The following is a 16,783-nucleotide window of genomic DNA, read 5'->3' on the forward strand; positions in this document are numbered from 1 at the left end:
GTCACCAGCCTCCACTGGTGTGCGCGACCAATAAACATAGATTTTTGATTTGATTTGACACAAATGATGCACGCGCTTGCATAATCTTCCTGAGGCGTCTGATGTCACAGTGTGAGATGACAGTTTGAGATGACAGTGCTCCTCACCAGTTCTCTCCTCTCCACCTCGGCCCAGCGGGAGATGCCAGGGAGAGGACGAGACAGAATCAGGGTGGTTCTCTCGATCCACAGGCTCTGAAAACACACACACAAAACACTGAGTCACCTTCTGTATAGTAATTATACACACCTTGTATCAACAGACAATTTCAGTTACATTTGATTCAAATTCATTGCACACACGCATACCCTGAACTCATTCTCCCTGTCTTTGGGTCCCTTGTGGAAGGGTCTGTCGTAGTGAAAGCGAGTGACATTGTTGATGCGGTAGAAGCTCTTGATCCTCTCAGGTACGCGCTCCAGCTGAGGCACATCAGTGATGTCTGACACTGGGGTCACCGCATAGATCTGCAGGTCTGAGGCCAGGCGTTAAGGAAAACACAATATACTGGCAGTTGAGTTGACAGACACAACACACACACACATTGACCATGGTTAGGATACACTGAGCGTCACTTTGTAGGAGGGCGTCATCTGGTTGGTTGGGGTGCTGCATGGCAATGGCCTGTGGGAATTCTCCCAGCATCCTTTGCTGAAAGTCCTCCAGTCGTTCATAGTTATAGCCCCGGCACACAAACTCCTTATTCTGGAGAGAGAAGGTTTGTCAAACCAATTCAATAGCATTTAGATAAAATATAGTGTGTGTGTGTGTGTGTGTGTGTGTGTGTGTGTGTGTTCATCTCACCCTGAGGAAAAAAGGAAACTTTCTGCCATAGAACCCCATCCTAAAGAACTCTGGTTCAATCCTCTGCTGTTCTATGATGTTGTCATAGTATGCAGCCTCCATTTTCTATAAAAGACAAAAATACTTGATTCAACTCTGAGAGCATCTTGAACTTTTATCAGCGACACACATTAATGAGGTTCCCTTTATCATATGGGTCATAATGTTTTTGATATTTCATCAGTGTATTGCAATGTGAATAAATGTCCACATTGTGAGGACAATAAAGTATTTATATTCATTTCATTTCCATTCATTTCTATTTACTTTCCATCTTGGCCTGACAATGGGGCTACATGGGCACCACCCTGACTTATATGAGTGAGTGAGTGAGTGAGAGAGTGAGAGAGTGAGAGAGTGAGAGAGTGAGAGAGAGTGAGAGAGAGAGAGAGAGAGAGAGAGAGAGAGAGAGAGAGAGAGAGAGAGAGAGTGAGAGAGAGAGAGAGAGAGAGAGAGAGAGAGAGAGAGAGAGAGAAGGCAGCCAGTGCTGGGTTGTCAGACAGACTCACCCGTATCCAGCTCAGGCTCTGGTAGTCATATAAGGTTTCATACTGGAAAGCCAGTTCCCGGCAGAGTGATATTCCATATTCCCAACACTGGAAAGAGATAAAGAGACCGAGATCTCACACATATGGAATCTCTCAATACATTTTTACAATATCCTGTCTATGGAACATCATTCTCAGGAGGATTTGAAGGGGGAAATGTTGGGTTTCCAGAATAAAACAGCCATCAAAGACATCATGGACATGGAGAAATATTTAGACTTGAGATTTTGACTTGAGATGTTCTTAAGTAAACCCATGTGGGACATATGTAAAATAAAGTTTGAGTATCTCACATTTAAATACTACCCAAAGTGACTGGACATAGCCTGACTTGCATTCCCCTTGTTGTTTAACTTAGCTTGACTTGATTTAGCTTGGCTTGCCTTTCCCTTGTTAAAGTAGTGGAGCACTTTGCGGCTGAGGCCCTCTTTGCGTTGCCACTCGCTCTGTGTGGGATAGTGGAGGAACTCCCTTAGGGGCCGGTCCTCCCAGTGCAGCAGCTCCCAGTACAGCAGCAGGGTGAACGCTGCCTCTGATGGTGGGGAGCACACAGAGGTCAAAGGTCAGCATGATTAACCATCATTGACCTTACATGGTAATCCTGACCGTCCCAGGGTTCTAATACTATACAGTGTGAGCACGTTGAAAAGTGTTCTATATATCCCAACCAGTTACCTGTGTAGTCCTCTGCGTGCAGGTGCAGGTCACACAGCTTGTGGACATAGCGGATGTACATGTCCTCCTTGTTGATCTCAGACTTGTAGAAGTTCTGGGGAGGACAGACAAATGGAAGCAACACACCACTACATGGATATACTGTAGCACACTGGCCTAACTGAGGTATCGTAAAGGGTTAACATATAAAATGCCTCACCATGAGGTTGGAAGAGCCACCTATTTTCTTCTTCTCCATCTCATCTCCTTTCATACAGTCCCTAAAAGCAGAGCAGGTTTGTAATGCCCTATAGCTCTACAGTGCATCCCTTTATCAATAGTCAATGTTATGATGTTAACACGTTGTTTCGAATCTGTAATCCAATCGATCAGTAGTAACAATACCTGTAGTCTAGTAGGCGCTCCATCAGTCTCGTGACGGAGGTGACAAACGAAATGCCTGTCTCTCTCCATGTTTCCTGCTCAATTTTCTCCAGCAGGCTACAGACAGAGACAGGCTATGTTGCTGGTGCACAGTAACAGTGGACAGGGGACTATAAGGACTGATGTGTTTGAAAGGACCATGATAGTGGTAGAGTTAAGGCTTGGGCTGTGGAGAAACTGATAACTTACCTGGGGTAAGGCCCAAACAACTGGGTCCTGAATGACGTAGCAGAAGAAGACCCAAGAGAAGTCAGAAGCATACAAAACAACAGTAGTACAACGCAGTCAAGTAACACTTTAGCATTGTGCGTGAATAGAAGACTGAGGTTGTTGGTGCTTACAGCAGGCCAAAGAGCTCTCTGTGATTGCCGTCCCCTTTCCCGTCAGCCACCATACTCTCCAGCTTGTCCATCAACTCTGCTTCCACCTACACAACACACACAACACAGAGGTTAGTGCATAAGGAATCAACGACCACACCATTTCCCTAGACACTTATAGCAGTAAAATCCGTGATCCGTAACATAGACATGATATTGCGTGATAACCTGTAGTACCACAAGGCCTGCAGAGGATGAGCGGTGTCACGCAGAAGGGGACAGCACTGACCAGTTTAAAGTTGCCGTTCTTCCTCTGCTCCCAGTCCATCATGTCATGGAAGATGGGGATCATGATATTCCGGACTTCGCTCTGAGGCACCAGCGTCACTCCCAGGAACGGACCCATCATTCCAGGGATAAAGTGGGGCTTATTCTCACCTGGAGCACACAGAGAGGGCACAATACCGATGTTATAATCACACATGACATTATCCTTGAAGGCTAGAATGACAAGACAGTTGTATCTGAATGTAATGTTATCTTACCAAGCTTCTGCCACATGCTGAAGAGCTCATAAGCCATCATCACCCTCATATCTCCATACCTGCAGAGAAGGTACATGGGGAGAATGTAGAGAATACTAGCTACTGAGTGACCACACGTAGATAGATGTAGGAAATATGTATTTCAGGATATAATTGATGGACATTGAACAGAGGTCCTTACTTGTCCAGAACTTTCTTCCTCTTGGCCTGGGTCAGGGGCTCCAGCTGCAGACTGGGCTGGTTGATGTACAGGACCGTCAGGCTGAAGAAGGAATTCCACACCTGGTACAGAGAACACACATATACAAACATCAACTCATATTTTGATTCCAATAAAGTTATATCTATATACTGTATACACCTTTTTAATGGCCCCATATTTCACCATCAGGTTTTGCATTTCCATATTTTCCCTCCAGGCATAAATCCAGGTTGGACAAATCCGCCACATTGGACTGGAGCCAGATACAGCTCAGATAATGACAGCATACTGTTGTTAGGAAACCACGTAGAGCAAAACAGAAAGTCCTTTGTAAACAGAGAAAGACATGGACAGAACAGCAGGTTTGGGGTTGACTTCTCCGGGATATTGAAGGCTCTATTGTTTACTTACTGCTCTTGTACAACATGACACTTCTCGTTTCTCTACAGAAGCACGCACCTTGAAGTCAAAATCCGCCTCTGAGAAGTTCTTGTGTAACGCTGGAGACAGGTACTGTGTTGTCGCCACAATGACACTGCAGAAGGAGACAGCAAAACGTTATGATAAAAATAGATGATGCAATGGCTACACTAATGTCACATGCGATCAGAGTCAGGAGAGTGTCATCTCATGGTTGGATATGATCCCTTATCTCATATAGGAGGCAATATGAAGGCAGTGTTATAGGTCATCTGAGTCAGACTTACTGACTGGTCAGTAGCCTCATGACACTCCAGTCTCGGGGGAAGATGGTGAGCTTCATCAGGTTCCGGAACACGCAGAAGATCTTCAACAGGAACTCCTGGAAGACAATGGATTTAGTTGGTATTGTGTACATTATAGCTCAACCCCAGGTTCCTCTGTGAGACTGAGACTGACACAGCAGCTCTCACCTTGAGTTCCTCTTTGCTGTGGAAGTTGTTGAGCAGGTGGTGGAAGTGGATCTCTGTCATCTGCCTGAGTAGAGACAGCAGAGTGGACACATACTCCCCCTGGACAGGCAGAAACACACCCATATTAGAGAGGTTACATGCATTACAAAAGATATACAGTATCTGTTTCATGCAGTGAATAAAGATCCAGCCAGACAGTGTAGGAGAGGAGAGTCACTGACCGTGATCTCAGCGGTGCACTGGGGACAGCGCTGCCCTCTAGCTGTCTCCAGAGACTGAGACTTGGACATGATGGACAACAGAGTCTGGAGCAGAACATCCAACAGGCTCTCCACCATCATCTCTACCTCCTCCTGCACAGAAGACTCCTAGGAAGAGAGGGAGAGAGAAACAGCGAGAAGGAGAGAAGTGATTGAGGAGACAGGCGAGAGAGAGATAGAAGGGGAGACGAAATAGCGGGAGAGAGGGAGAGAAGAAGGGGAAGAAGAAGAGACTGAGCGACAGGGAATAATTAAAGCATTTGCATAAGCTGCTCGACAGACCATTTAAAAGATAAATTCAGCACTCAACGTGAAGTGGCCTACATAATAATGTCTTGACAATAATGTCTAAACAATGACATGTGTTATGCTTGCCTTAACAAGCCTTGGCAGAGTATAACATTTTACCAACTACTCAGTCGTCTCATCTTTAATTCCATTTGAAACAGGAAATGTGAAAAGGATGTTTAACTGGGATTACTAGGTACACTGTGTACAGGAGATGTACTAGTAACCAGTTATGGTACCAGCTTTGTTACAGAAAAGTAGCCCCTAACCACTGATACAGGGTCAGATATAATTTCATCCCCCTAATGATTATGATTAGGCCTGGGGGTAGTGTAATCTGATACTGTGGTTAAGGGCACCTTCTTCCTCCAACCTCTACTATTACAGTAGATTTAGTATTGATGTGATGTACCATAGAGCTGGTCTTGATGATGGAGAAGATGCTGGTGAGGATTCCTGAGCAGATCAGCAGCTCCCTCTGCTGGCGCAGGTGCAGGTGGATGTGATGCAGGACCACCGGCAGCAAGATACTACGAGACTCTGACAGGGGGAGAGAGAGGAAAGGAGAGGGGGAGAGAGTGGGAGGAGTATGGAGAGCGAGGGAGATGGGGAGAAAGTGAAGGATCAAATGTAGAAAGATATTTAACCAGCTTTAACCCTTGCCTTTTAGATTCTGACAAAGACCCAGTTCCACCATCTATTAAATTGCCATTTTGGGAGCATCAAACAGTGTTCACAGATTCATTTTGTGTTAGTTTAGTTGTCCTGTAGTCTTTAATCTTACCAGGGAAGAAGAAGAGCCTGCTCTCGACGGTGCGGGCGATGGACTGCAGTTTGACCACGTCCATAGACTGGCCGATGTCCACCGTACTGGGCATGCTCCCCAGGGTGCCCCGGACGTACTCAGCCACCTCCTGCACCGTGAACATCTGCAGCAGCTCATCAAAAATGTCTGGGAAACTGTTCAACAACGCCGCCTGACAGGGTCAAGGAGAAGAGAGAAGAAGGGAGTGACAGGGAAATAGAGGAACAGACAGACAGACAGACAGACAGACAGACAGACAGACAGACAGACAGACAGACAGACAAAGAGAGAAGGGCAGAGAGAGAGACAGACAGACAGACAGACAGACAGACAGACAGACAGACAGACAGACAGACAGACAGACAGAGAAGGGCAGAGAGAGAGACAGACAGAGAAGGGCAGACAGATAGACAGAGAAGGGCAGACAGATAGACAGAGAAGGGCAGACAGACAGACAGAGAAAGACAGATAGACAGAGAAGGGCAGACAGACAGACAGACAGACAGACAGACAGACAGACAGACAGACAGACAGACAGACAGACAGACAGACAGACAGACAGACAGACAGACAGACAGACAGACAGACAGACAGACAGAGAGGAGCAGGTCTTTAGATCATTCGTATTCCTCCATTCTATAAATGACACTAGTAGTTATAGTAACATCCATACAGGGAGAGTAAAGAGACGTAAGTCTTAAAATGTGCTATAAGAAGAAGATAAACAAAAACAAGGCGGGTCTATACTCGCAAACGCTTGCTTAAGCCGGAGGTAGCTATTTAAAAAAAAAGGTCTAAACCTCCGGTTTAAGCAAGAGTTTGCGAGTATGGACCCGGCAGTGTGACACATATCTGATTGAGGACAGAGAGCAACTGCTGCACTGGGTCACCAACACAAGGTGGCGCTGTGACTTACTGAGACAGGAGAGAGCCCTGGAGCATGACTACCATAGAAAGGCATGCAGTTGATCACACCCCTAAACTGTCCAAGAGCAAGCCAAGGACGGGGCAACAGTAAAGGGAGGGATCAGAGCAAAAATAAAATGATACAAATGATAAATCCCTGAAGTGCATTACAGGCAAGCAACAGATAGAAGTCCAGTCAAACTGATTTGTCTATGTAGAAAAGGAGGACAATACCCAAGGTCAAGAACTATAACATTTCAGCCTTCTGGCATAAAGACAAGCTACAGACAAACAGACAGGAAGTTTTGATGTTCTGACCTGTGTGAAGACGAGGGTCTCAGAGCTGCGGCTGTCCAGACTCAACACAAAGCGGATGGACTGGAAGAGCTCCTGGATGCTGGCCCTGAACTGGTCCTCCTCCATACCACAGGTCGCCCGCGAGTACAGGATCCGAGACTGGACAATGAACTTAAATAGGTACTCCAGAGCCTGCAGGGTGGACAGAGGACGGAACAAGACACAATTACCTGTAAAATACCATTATTTTTATATTATGTGTTCTATTGTCTTGTGTTGTGTCACGTCATATTTCCTTTCATCTATAGACGTGAGGTTTGGTAAAGAAAAGCATGTTGGGAGTGTCTAACAGTGTATGGGTTCACTTTGTTTGTCCACACCTCCTCTCATGTCCTGATGTGAGCCTTACCTTCATGGCCTCCTGGATGTGGTCCTGTCTGACAACCTCAGCAGAGCGGTCCATGTACCATTTCAGACAGCGGATTAGCTCTCTACAAGAACACAGAGTAAAGGGTGTAAAACATGGGGTATCCCATGGCCATGTAAGACAAAGAAAATGTACATTAGTGTCATATATTTCTGTATATTTCTGCAGAGAGCAAGACAAATCTCATATAATACATTATGAGCAAAACAAAAAGGTATATGGCTTCCACTCAGCAACATGATACCGACATCAAGACCTCTCAAACACCATAGAAGCAGTTGAAATGGTAGACGTGGCATATTACTTGTAGGCTAGAGCTCCTGCAAAGTGGTTCTGTATGTAGGCCTCCATAACAGGCCGGAAGTGGTAGAAACGACTGTCCCTGAGAAGGTTGATGATAAACACCTGAGGGCAAAAAGACAGACAGAGAGGAAAACAAAAAAAGATAGGTTTTAGCCATAATGGAGAAAATTGGATTATGCTGTAGTCACACACACATGCGGTCATGCATGCATTCGCGCATGTGTGCACACTCTCACACATGTAGTCACACATAAACAGTGGGGAGAACAAGTATTTGATACACTGCCGATTTTGCAGGTTTTCCTACTTACAAAGCATGTAGAGGTCTGTAATTTTTATCATAGGTACACTTCAACTGTGAGAGACGGAATCTAAAACAAAAATCCAGAAAATCACATTGTATGATTTTTAAGTAATTAATTTGCATTTTATTGCATGACATAAGTATTTAATACATCAGAAAAGCAGAACTTAATATTTGGTACAGAAACCTTTGTTTGCTATTACAGAGATCATACGTTTCCTGTAGGTCTTGACCAGGTTTGCACACACTGCAGCAGGGATTTTGGCCCACTCCTCCATACAGACCTTCTCCAGATCCTTCAGGTTTCGGGGCTGTCGCTGGGCAATATGGACTTTCAGCTCCCTCCAAGATTTCGCGATACATGGCCCCATCCATCCTCCCCTCAATACGGTGCAGTCGTCCTGTCCCCTTTGCAGAAAAGCATCCCCAAAGAATGATGTTTCCACCTCCATGCTTCACGGTTGTGATGGTGTTCTTGGGGTTGTACTCATCCTTCTTCTTCCTCCAAACACGGCAAGTGGAGTTTAGACCAAAAAGCTCTATTTTTGTCTCATCAGACCACATGACCTTCTCCCATTCCTCTTCTGGATCATCCAGATGGTCATTGGCAAACTTAAGACGGGACATGCGCTGGCTTGAGCAGGGGGACCTTGCGTGGGCTGCAGGATTTTAATCCATGACGGCATAGTGTGTTACTAATGGTTTTCTTTGAGACTGTGGTCCCAGCTCTCTTCAGGTCATTGACCAGGTCCTGCCGTGTAGTTCTGGGCTGATCCCTCACCTTCCTCATGATCATTGATGCCCCACGAGGTGAGATCTTGCATGGAGCCCCAGACCGAGGGTGATTGACCGTCATCTTGAACTTCTTCCATTTTCTAATAATTGCGCCAACAGTTGTTGCCTTCTCACCAAGCTGCTTGCCTATTGTCCTGTAACCCATCCCAGCCTTGTGCAGGTCTACAATTTTATCCCTGATGTCCTTACACAGCTCTCTGGTCTTGGCCATTGTGGAGAGGTTGGAGTCTGTTTGATTGAGTGTGTGGACAGGTGTCTTTTATACAGGTAACGAGTTCAAACAGGTGCAGTTAATACAGGTAATGAGTGGAGAACAGGAGGGCCGGAATTCTTACTGGTTGGTAGGTGATCAAATACTTATGTCATGCAATAAAATGCAAATTAATTACTTTAAATCATATAATGTGATTTTCTGGATTTTTGTTTTAGATTCAGTCTCTCACAGTTGAAGTGTACCTATGATAAAAATTACAGACCTCTACATGCTTTGTAAGTAGGAAAACCTGCAAAGTCGGCAGTGTATCAAATACTTGTTCTCCCCACTGTACATAAACACACACACACACACGTGCACTATATTCCATTAAATTGAATGAGGTTGATCTCTCCATCTTGACCTACCAATGACTGGAAAACCAGTGGTCCGTATTTATCTGTGTTGTCATCCAGGAGACAAAAGAGTGTATCCAGGACATCTCGTAGGAACTGCAGGAGAGAGGAGCCAGCTCAATCATTTCACCATCCTAGTTCCCCAAAACTATGGCTAGTCACAGATCTGTTAGTGTTTGGCCAAACAGTCAAGAGGGCGTTTCCCTAGATGTATGTATTGATTGACTAAAAGAGTGTTACCTTGACAATCTCCTCTCCATTGATATGGCGTAGTCTGCCCAGGATGTCCAACACCCTGTCAGTGTGGGCTTTCCAGTTCAGTAGGGCCAGGAGATCCACTGGAAACAGAGAAGAATATAATATAATAAAATAAACACAAATAATAAATAATATGACATTTAGCAGACACTTTTATCCAAAGCGACTTACAGTCATGCGTGCATACATTTTTGTGTATGGGTGGTCCCGGGGATCGAACCCACTACCTTGGCGTTACAAGCGCCGTGCTCTACCAGCTGAGCTACAGAGGACCACACAAGTGAGCACCGCTCCTCCAAATACAGATGTAAAGCTCTGGATGAAGAGGCTAGTCAAAGCTCTGTTATAGCGCTGTGTGAATGTGGTGAGATGCACAGTGTAGTGAGTTGGCCGTACCGTTCTGGGTGAGCTTGGTGGAGCAGAGCTGTGTGGAGACCCAGAAGGTCTCCTTGGGGTTCCTCTGGAAGGGCAGGGTGGAGGGCAGGTTGGGGCAGCTGTTGAAGTCCTCCTTACAGCAGGGCATGCTCAGGTACAGGCCCTGGTTACTGAACGTTGCATTCTCATCACACTGGAGGACAGAGGCACAACAGAGAAATGTGTTAGATAGAAATGACAGAGAAGAGTGTAGAATAGCTGCAATATGCAAGTGTATGTGCATGTCTGTGTGACCCCACCTTATAGACATAGAGCTCATGGCTCTCGCCTGATAGCGTGGTCCCATCCTCCCTCATCAGAGGAGTGAAGGAAAAACCAAACAGCTTCTTCTCCCCTTTGTCTTTAGCTGAGGAGAGACACAAAGGCATTACTGTATAGTTTATACCATCTACGCAGCACAGACAATACCATACACAATTCAGTTCATAAATAGTATAACAATAATATTTCTAAGTCATGTCTAGAGTTGTTGACCTACTGGAGCAGTGTCTAAACTCAAAGCGCAGGTGTGATCCTCTGAAGCGGTCTATGGGGATGGGAAGTTTGATCATCTCACTCCAGCGAGGGCTGTTGTTGTGGTAGAGGACAAAGGAGCGGTGCTCACTTGTGTTGGGCTCCCCACTACCTAGACTGATACAGTCCTGATGGCGGGAACAGAGAGAGGACAGGCACTCTTTAGAATGGATGGATGGATGGATGGATGAATGGATGCAGATGTATGCATCCATCCATGTACAGTGGGGAAAAAAAGTATTTAGTCAGCCACCAATTGTGCAAGTTCTCCCACTTAAAAAGATGAGAGAGGCCTGTAATTTTCATCATAGGTACACATCAACTATGACAGACAAATTGAGGAAAAAAAATCCAGAAAATCACTTTGTAGGATTTTTTATGAATTTATTTGCAAATTATGGTGGAAAATAAGTATTTGGTCACCTACAAACAAGCAAGATTTCTGGCTCTCACAGACCTGTAACTTCTTCTTTAAGAGGCTCCTCTGTCCTCCACTCGTTACCTGTATTAATGGCACTTGTTTGAACTTGTTATCAGTATAAAAGACACCTGTCCACAACCTCAAACAGTCACACTCCAAACTCCACTATGGCCAAGACCAAAGAGCTGTCAAAGGACACCAGAAACAAAATTGTAGACCTGCACCAGGCTGGGAAGACTGAATCTGCAATAGGTAAGCAGCTTGGTTTGAAGAAATCAACTGTGGGAGCAATTATTAGGAAATGGAAGACATACAAGACCACTGATAATCTCCCTCGATCTGGGGCTCCACGCAAGATCTCACCCCGTGGGGTCAAATTGATCACAAGAACGGTGAGCAAAAATCCCAGAACCACACGGGGGGACCTAGTGAATGACCTGCAGAGAGCTGGGAACAAAGTAACAAAGCCTACCATCAGTAACACACTACGCCGCCAGGGACTCAAATCCTGCAGTGCAAGACGTGTCCCCCTGCTTAAGCCAGTACATATCCAGGCCCGTCTGAAGTTTGCTAGAGTGCATTTGGATGATCCAGAAGAGGATTGGGAGAATGTCATATGGTCAGATGAAACCAAAATATAACTTTTTGGTAAAAACTCAACTCGTCGTGTTTGGAGGACAAAGAATGCTGAGAGAACACCATACCTACTGTGAAGCATGGGGGTGGAAACATCATGCTTTGGGGCTGTTTTTCTGCAAAGGGACCAGGACGACTGATCCGTGTAAAGGAAAGAATGAATGGGGCCATGTATCGTGAGATTTTGAGTGAAAACCTCCTTCCATCAGCAAGGGCATTGAAGATGAAACGTGGCTGGGTCTTTCAGCATGACAATGATCCCAAACACACCGCCCGGGCAACGAAGGAGTGGCTTCGTAAGAAGCATTTCAAGGTCCTGGAGTGGCCTAGCCAGTCTCCAGATCTCAACCCCATAGAAAATCTTTGGAAGGAGTTGAAAGTCCGTGTTGCCCAGCGACAGCCCCAAAACATCACTGCTCTAGAGGAGATCTGCGTGGAGGAATGGGCCAAAATACCAGCAACAGTGTGTGAAAACCTTGTGAAGACTTACAGAAAACGTTTGACCTGTGTCATTGCCAACAAAGGGTATATAACAAAGTATTGACAAAACTTTTGTTATTGACCAAATACTTATTTTCCACCATAATTTGCAAATAAATTCATTAAAAATCCTATAATGTGATTTTCTGGATTTTTTTTTCTCATTTTGTCTTTCATAGTTGACGTGTACCTATGATGAAAATTACAGGCCTCTCTCATCTTTTTAAGTGGGAGAACTTGCACAATTGGTGGCTGACTAAATACTTTTTTGCCCCACTGTATGTATCTTAATTTGATCACTCTTTTGTGGCGGCAAGTTTTCCTGCGTATCAGGAAATTTAAATGAGACCTGTGATTTAGATACGGTCTCTTTCTCTCCATGCGGGGGCAGTCGAGTAATTCGGACAAAATTATCCTCCCTCTCTCGCTCGCTCAAACGCCACAAGCACCAGACAGAATATGACTAAATGTCCTACTGCTACTATTGGCCTATAGGTCATATTACTGCAACATTCAAATGTAATTTTTTTTATCTGAAATGCATCCATACACATTAAAAATCGGTCATTTTATATAGCATAATAACACAAGATAGATATTGGTCTCCACTACGACATAAAAGTGTCAAAAGGTATCCAAAATACAGCCATACGGTAGGCTACACCTAAAATATATAGCCTATAAAATATTATCACACACAGGCCTATAATATCAGATGTAAAGACAAGATGAAATTGAGAATAGTGAGGTAGCCTAGGGAATGGAGTGTGACTCTAACAATAAAAAAATTAAATACAGTGAGGGATAAAAGTATTTGATCCCCTGCTGATTTTGTACGTTTGCCCACTGACAAAGAAATGATCAGTCTATAATTTTAATGGTAGGTTTATTTGAACAGTGAGAGACAGAATAACAACAAAAAAATCCAGAAAAACGCATGTCAAAAATGTTATAAATTGATTTGCATTTTAATGAGGGAAATAAGTATTTGACCCCTCTGCAAAACATGACTTAGTACTTGGTGGCAAAACCCTTGTTGGCAATCACAGAGGTCAGACGTTTCTTGTAGTTGGCCACCAGGTTTGCACATATCTCAGGAGGGATTTTGTCCCACTCCTCTTTGCAGATCTTCTCCAAGTCATTAAGGTTTCGAGGCTGACGTTTGGCAACTCAAACCTTCAGCTCCCTCCACAGATTTCCTATGGGATTAAGGTCTGGAGACTGGCTAGGCCACTCCAGGACCTTAATGTGCTTCTTCTTGAGCCACTCCTTTGTTGCCTTGGCCGTGTGTTTTGGGTCATTGTCATGCTGGAATACCATCCACGACCCATTTTCAATGCCCTGGCTGAGGGAAGGAGGTTCTCACCCAAGATTTGACGGTACATGGCCCCGTCCATCGTCCCTTTGATGCGGTGAAGTTGTCCTGTCCCCTTAGCAGAAAAACACCCCCAAAGCATAATGTTTCCACCTCCATGTTTGACAGTGGGGATGGTGTTCTTGGGGTCATAGGCAGCATTCCTCCTCCTCCAAACACAGCGAGTTGAGTTGATGCCAAAGAGCTCGATTTTGGTCTCATCTGACCACAACACTTTCACCCAGTTCTCCTCTGAATCATTCAGATGTTCATTGTTAAACTTCAGACAGGCCTGTATATGTGCTTTCTTGAGCAGGGGGACCTTGCGGGCGCTGAAGGATTTCAGTCCTTCACGGCGTAGTGTGTTACCAATTGTTTTCTTGGTGACAATGGTCCCAGCTGCCTTGAGATCATTGACAAGATCCTCCCGTGTAGTTCTGGGCTGATTCCTCACCGTTCTCATGATCATTGCAACTCCACGAGGTGAGATCTTGCATGGAGGCCCAAGCCGAGGGAGATTGACAGTTATTTTGTGTTTCTTCCATTTGCGAATAATCGCACCAACTGTTGTCACCTTCTCACCAAGTTGCTTGGTGATGGTCTTGTAGCCCATTCCAGCCTTGTGTAGGTCTACAATCTTGTCCCTGACATCCTTGGAGAGCTCTTTGGTCTTGGCCATGGTGGAGAGTTTGGAATCTGATTGATTGATTGCTTCTGTGGACAGGTTTCTTTTATACGGGTAACAAACTGAGATTAGGACCACTCCCTTTAAGAGTGTGCTCCTAATCTCAGCTTGTTACCTGTATAAAAGACACCTGGGAGCCAGAAATCTTTCTGATTGAGAGGGGTGAAATATTTATTTCCCTCATTAAAATGCAAATCAATTTATAACATTTTTGACATGCATTCTTCTGGATTTTTTTGTTGTTATTCTGTCTCTCACTGTACAAATAAACCTACCATTAAAATTATAGACTGATAATTTCTTTGTCAGTGGGCAAACGTACAAAATCAGCAGGGGATCAAATACTTTCTGCCCTCACTGTAAAAAATCAAACAGCCCATGATTTTTAAATATTGAGTTACACCCTCTTTTGCACTCAGAACAGCCTCAATTCGTCAGGGCATGGACTCTACAATGTGTCGAAAGCGTTCCACAGGGATGCTGGCCCATGTTGACGCCAATGCTTATATAATGATGAGTGAGAAAGTTACAGATGCACAAATATCATACCCCACATTTTCTTTCTTGGGGGTATGATATTTGTGCGTCTGTAACTTTCTCACTCATCATTATTCATGATTCATTCAGGATTATCCGTAATCATGGTAGCATCCACATTAATGTAGAAGTGTTTAGAAACATATTCTATTCTTATTTATAATATAAGTGACTCCAGAATGACACAATACATTATATACTATACATTTCTATTGGGCACAAAACAATCTGAAACACAACCAAAACAAACAGCAAATGCATCCAACAAATTTGTAGAGTCACAAGCTTGATGTAGTCATTGCGAGCTATGAATATGGGACCAAATACTTAACTTTTTACTACTTTAATACACATATGTGAATTTGTCCCAATACTTTTGGTCCCGTAAAATGGGGGGACTATGTACAAAAAGTGCTGTAATTTCAAAACAATTCACCCGATATGGATGAAAATACCCTCAATTTAAAGCTGACAGTCTGCACTTTAATAGTCATTGTATCATTTCAAATCCGAAGTGCTGGAGTACAGAGCCAAAACAACAAACTATGTGTCACTGTCCCAATACTTTTGGAGCTCACTTTATGTCCATTTATTATAATTCACATGAGACGTGCTCTAGTGGCACCCAGTGGACCTGCAGTTAAGGCTCGCACACATCGCACAGAATGTGGATCTAGCTTTCGTCTGCCAATCGTTCAGCGTGCTATGTTTTAGGCTGTAGATGCATGACTGCCAAAATTTTTCTTGCGATTCTACATGTAAAATCGTTCGCAAATTACATTCAGAGGTGCTAAGTACTCTTGGCCAGCAAACGCTATTGGTGTGTCCGAGCCCTTAGGTACAATGTTGGTACGGTACTGCATTGTATACAAACATTGCTTCCAGCTGCCACCGGCGACGATTCTACATATTTCTTTAGCTTATCAAATCCTCCTGCTGCAGCCTTATTTTCCTCCTGCGACGAAAAGGGTCAAATAAACATTCAACATCTGTAGATGGATGGATGGATAAATGAATGGATGAATGGATGTATAATGGTGTTATAGTCTATCAAATGATTGAAATAAAAAAAATCCAAAACAATTACGACAAACCAACATAAATGTTCTCTCTTACCTTGAGTGTGTCCCCATCAGCATAAAGCACATAGACGGTGACCTCAATGTTTTTCTGGACACTCTTGCCCCCCCTCTCAAAGTCCCCTCGCTCCAGGGTCAGGTACAGGTCATTACGAGTGTCACCTAGGATACAGACACACGGTCAAACCATGACGTTAGGCACAAACACAGTGTTCTGTTGTAGACTATTCTCTCAGGCCTTCCCAGCTACAGTGTCACTACAGTTCAGAGGAATAGGCCTTAGAATGCCCACGAGACTATAGCATCTCCAGAAGTTCCAAGCCTAGGACAAAACCTGTCCCCCATGTGCTGCGAATGGAAGTTTTATGAGCACGGAATTGTGAGTTTACCTTTAGTTTATACTCTGTTTTTCGTCTTCTTCTATAATTTACCTGAGCCCCAAGTGATCCTGGGGCAGCTCAGATGAGTGTGGACATTATGAATTAGGATGCAGCGCTGACGCCAAACATTATTGTTCTTGTCAACGAAAAAATGACATACACTCAGTGGCTAGTTTATTAGGTACACCACCCCGTTCACTAAAATGGTTTGCTCCTACAGACAGTGATTCACGTGGCCCTCCTGAGGTGTAATAACTGCCACAGCACTCCTTGTGAGGTCAGTGCTTAATGGAAAATATATCAATGACTACAGTGAAAGAAGATATTGCAGTTATTTATAAAATCAGATTACTGTTATTTATATCTAACTCATTTCCTTGGGGATAAATGAGTCACTGACAGTGGTGTTGGGAGTTATTTTAAATCAGAATGAAAGGAAGTGGAGCTGTGTGTGTGTGTGTGTGTGTGTGTGTGTGTGTGTGTGTGTGTGTACACTGTAGTATTTATCTCAATGAGGCCTAGA

General features: G+C 44.2%; 1 protein-coding gene across 1 annotated transcript in view; it reads right to left on the reverse strand.

The window, feature by feature from the left end:
• Positions 1-16,783, reverse strand: part of dock3 (dedicator of cytokinesis 3) — a gene marked incomplete at both ends in the record, with an annotated part of 69,985 nt that overhangs the window by 11,905 nt on the left and 41,297 nt on the right. Inside the window, 29 exons of the mRNA XM_084184013.1 lie at positions 147-233; positions 348-514; positions 603-744; positions 844-948; positions 1,392-1,478; positions 1,814-1,962; positions 2,106-2,199; positions 2,305-2,365; positions 2,490-2,585; positions 2,718-2,744; positions 2,870-2,955; positions 3,138-3,286; positions 3,394-3,452; positions 3,575-3,675; positions 4,055-4,130; positions 4,303-4,397; positions 4,489-4,587; positions 4,710-4,856; positions 5,449-5,576; positions 5,821-6,013; positions 7,066-7,236; positions 7,454-7,535; positions 7,776-7,876; positions 9,495-9,578; positions 9,723-9,820; positions 10,137-10,308; positions 10,415-10,521; positions 10,654-10,816; positions 15,918-16,042. Of these exons, the coding sequence (XP_084040139.1) occupies positions 147-233; positions 348-514; positions 603-744; positions 844-948; positions 1,392-1,478; positions 1,814-1,962; positions 2,106-2,199; positions 2,305-2,365; positions 2,490-2,585; positions 2,718-2,744; positions 2,870-2,955; positions 3,138-3,286; positions 3,394-3,452; positions 3,575-3,675; positions 4,055-4,130; positions 4,303-4,397; positions 4,489-4,587; positions 4,710-4,856; positions 5,449-5,576; positions 5,821-6,013; positions 7,066-7,236; positions 7,454-7,535; positions 7,776-7,876; positions 9,495-9,578; positions 9,723-9,820; positions 10,137-10,308; positions 10,415-10,521; positions 10,654-10,816; positions 15,918-16,042 (3,251 nt within the window). The remainder of the gene's footprint in view (positions 1-146; positions 234-347; positions 515-602; positions 745-843; positions 949-1,391; positions 1,479-1,813; positions 1,963-2,105; positions 2,200-2,304; positions 2,366-2,489; positions 2,586-2,717; positions 2,745-2,869; positions 2,956-3,137; positions 3,287-3,393; positions 3,453-3,574; positions 3,676-4,054; positions 4,131-4,302; positions 4,398-4,488; positions 4,588-4,709; positions 4,857-5,448; positions 5,577-5,820; positions 6,014-7,065; positions 7,237-7,453; positions 7,536-7,775; positions 7,877-9,494; positions 9,579-9,722; positions 9,821-10,136; positions 10,309-10,414; positions 10,522-10,653; positions 10,817-15,917; positions 16,043-16,783) is intronic.

This window comes from Coregonus lavaretus (assembly GCF_964263955.1).
Source record: "Coregonus lavaretus genome assembly, chromosome: 20".
Lineage (NCBI taxonomy): Eukaryota > Metazoa > Chordata > Actinopteri > Salmoniformes > Salmonidae > Coregonus > Coregonus lavaretus.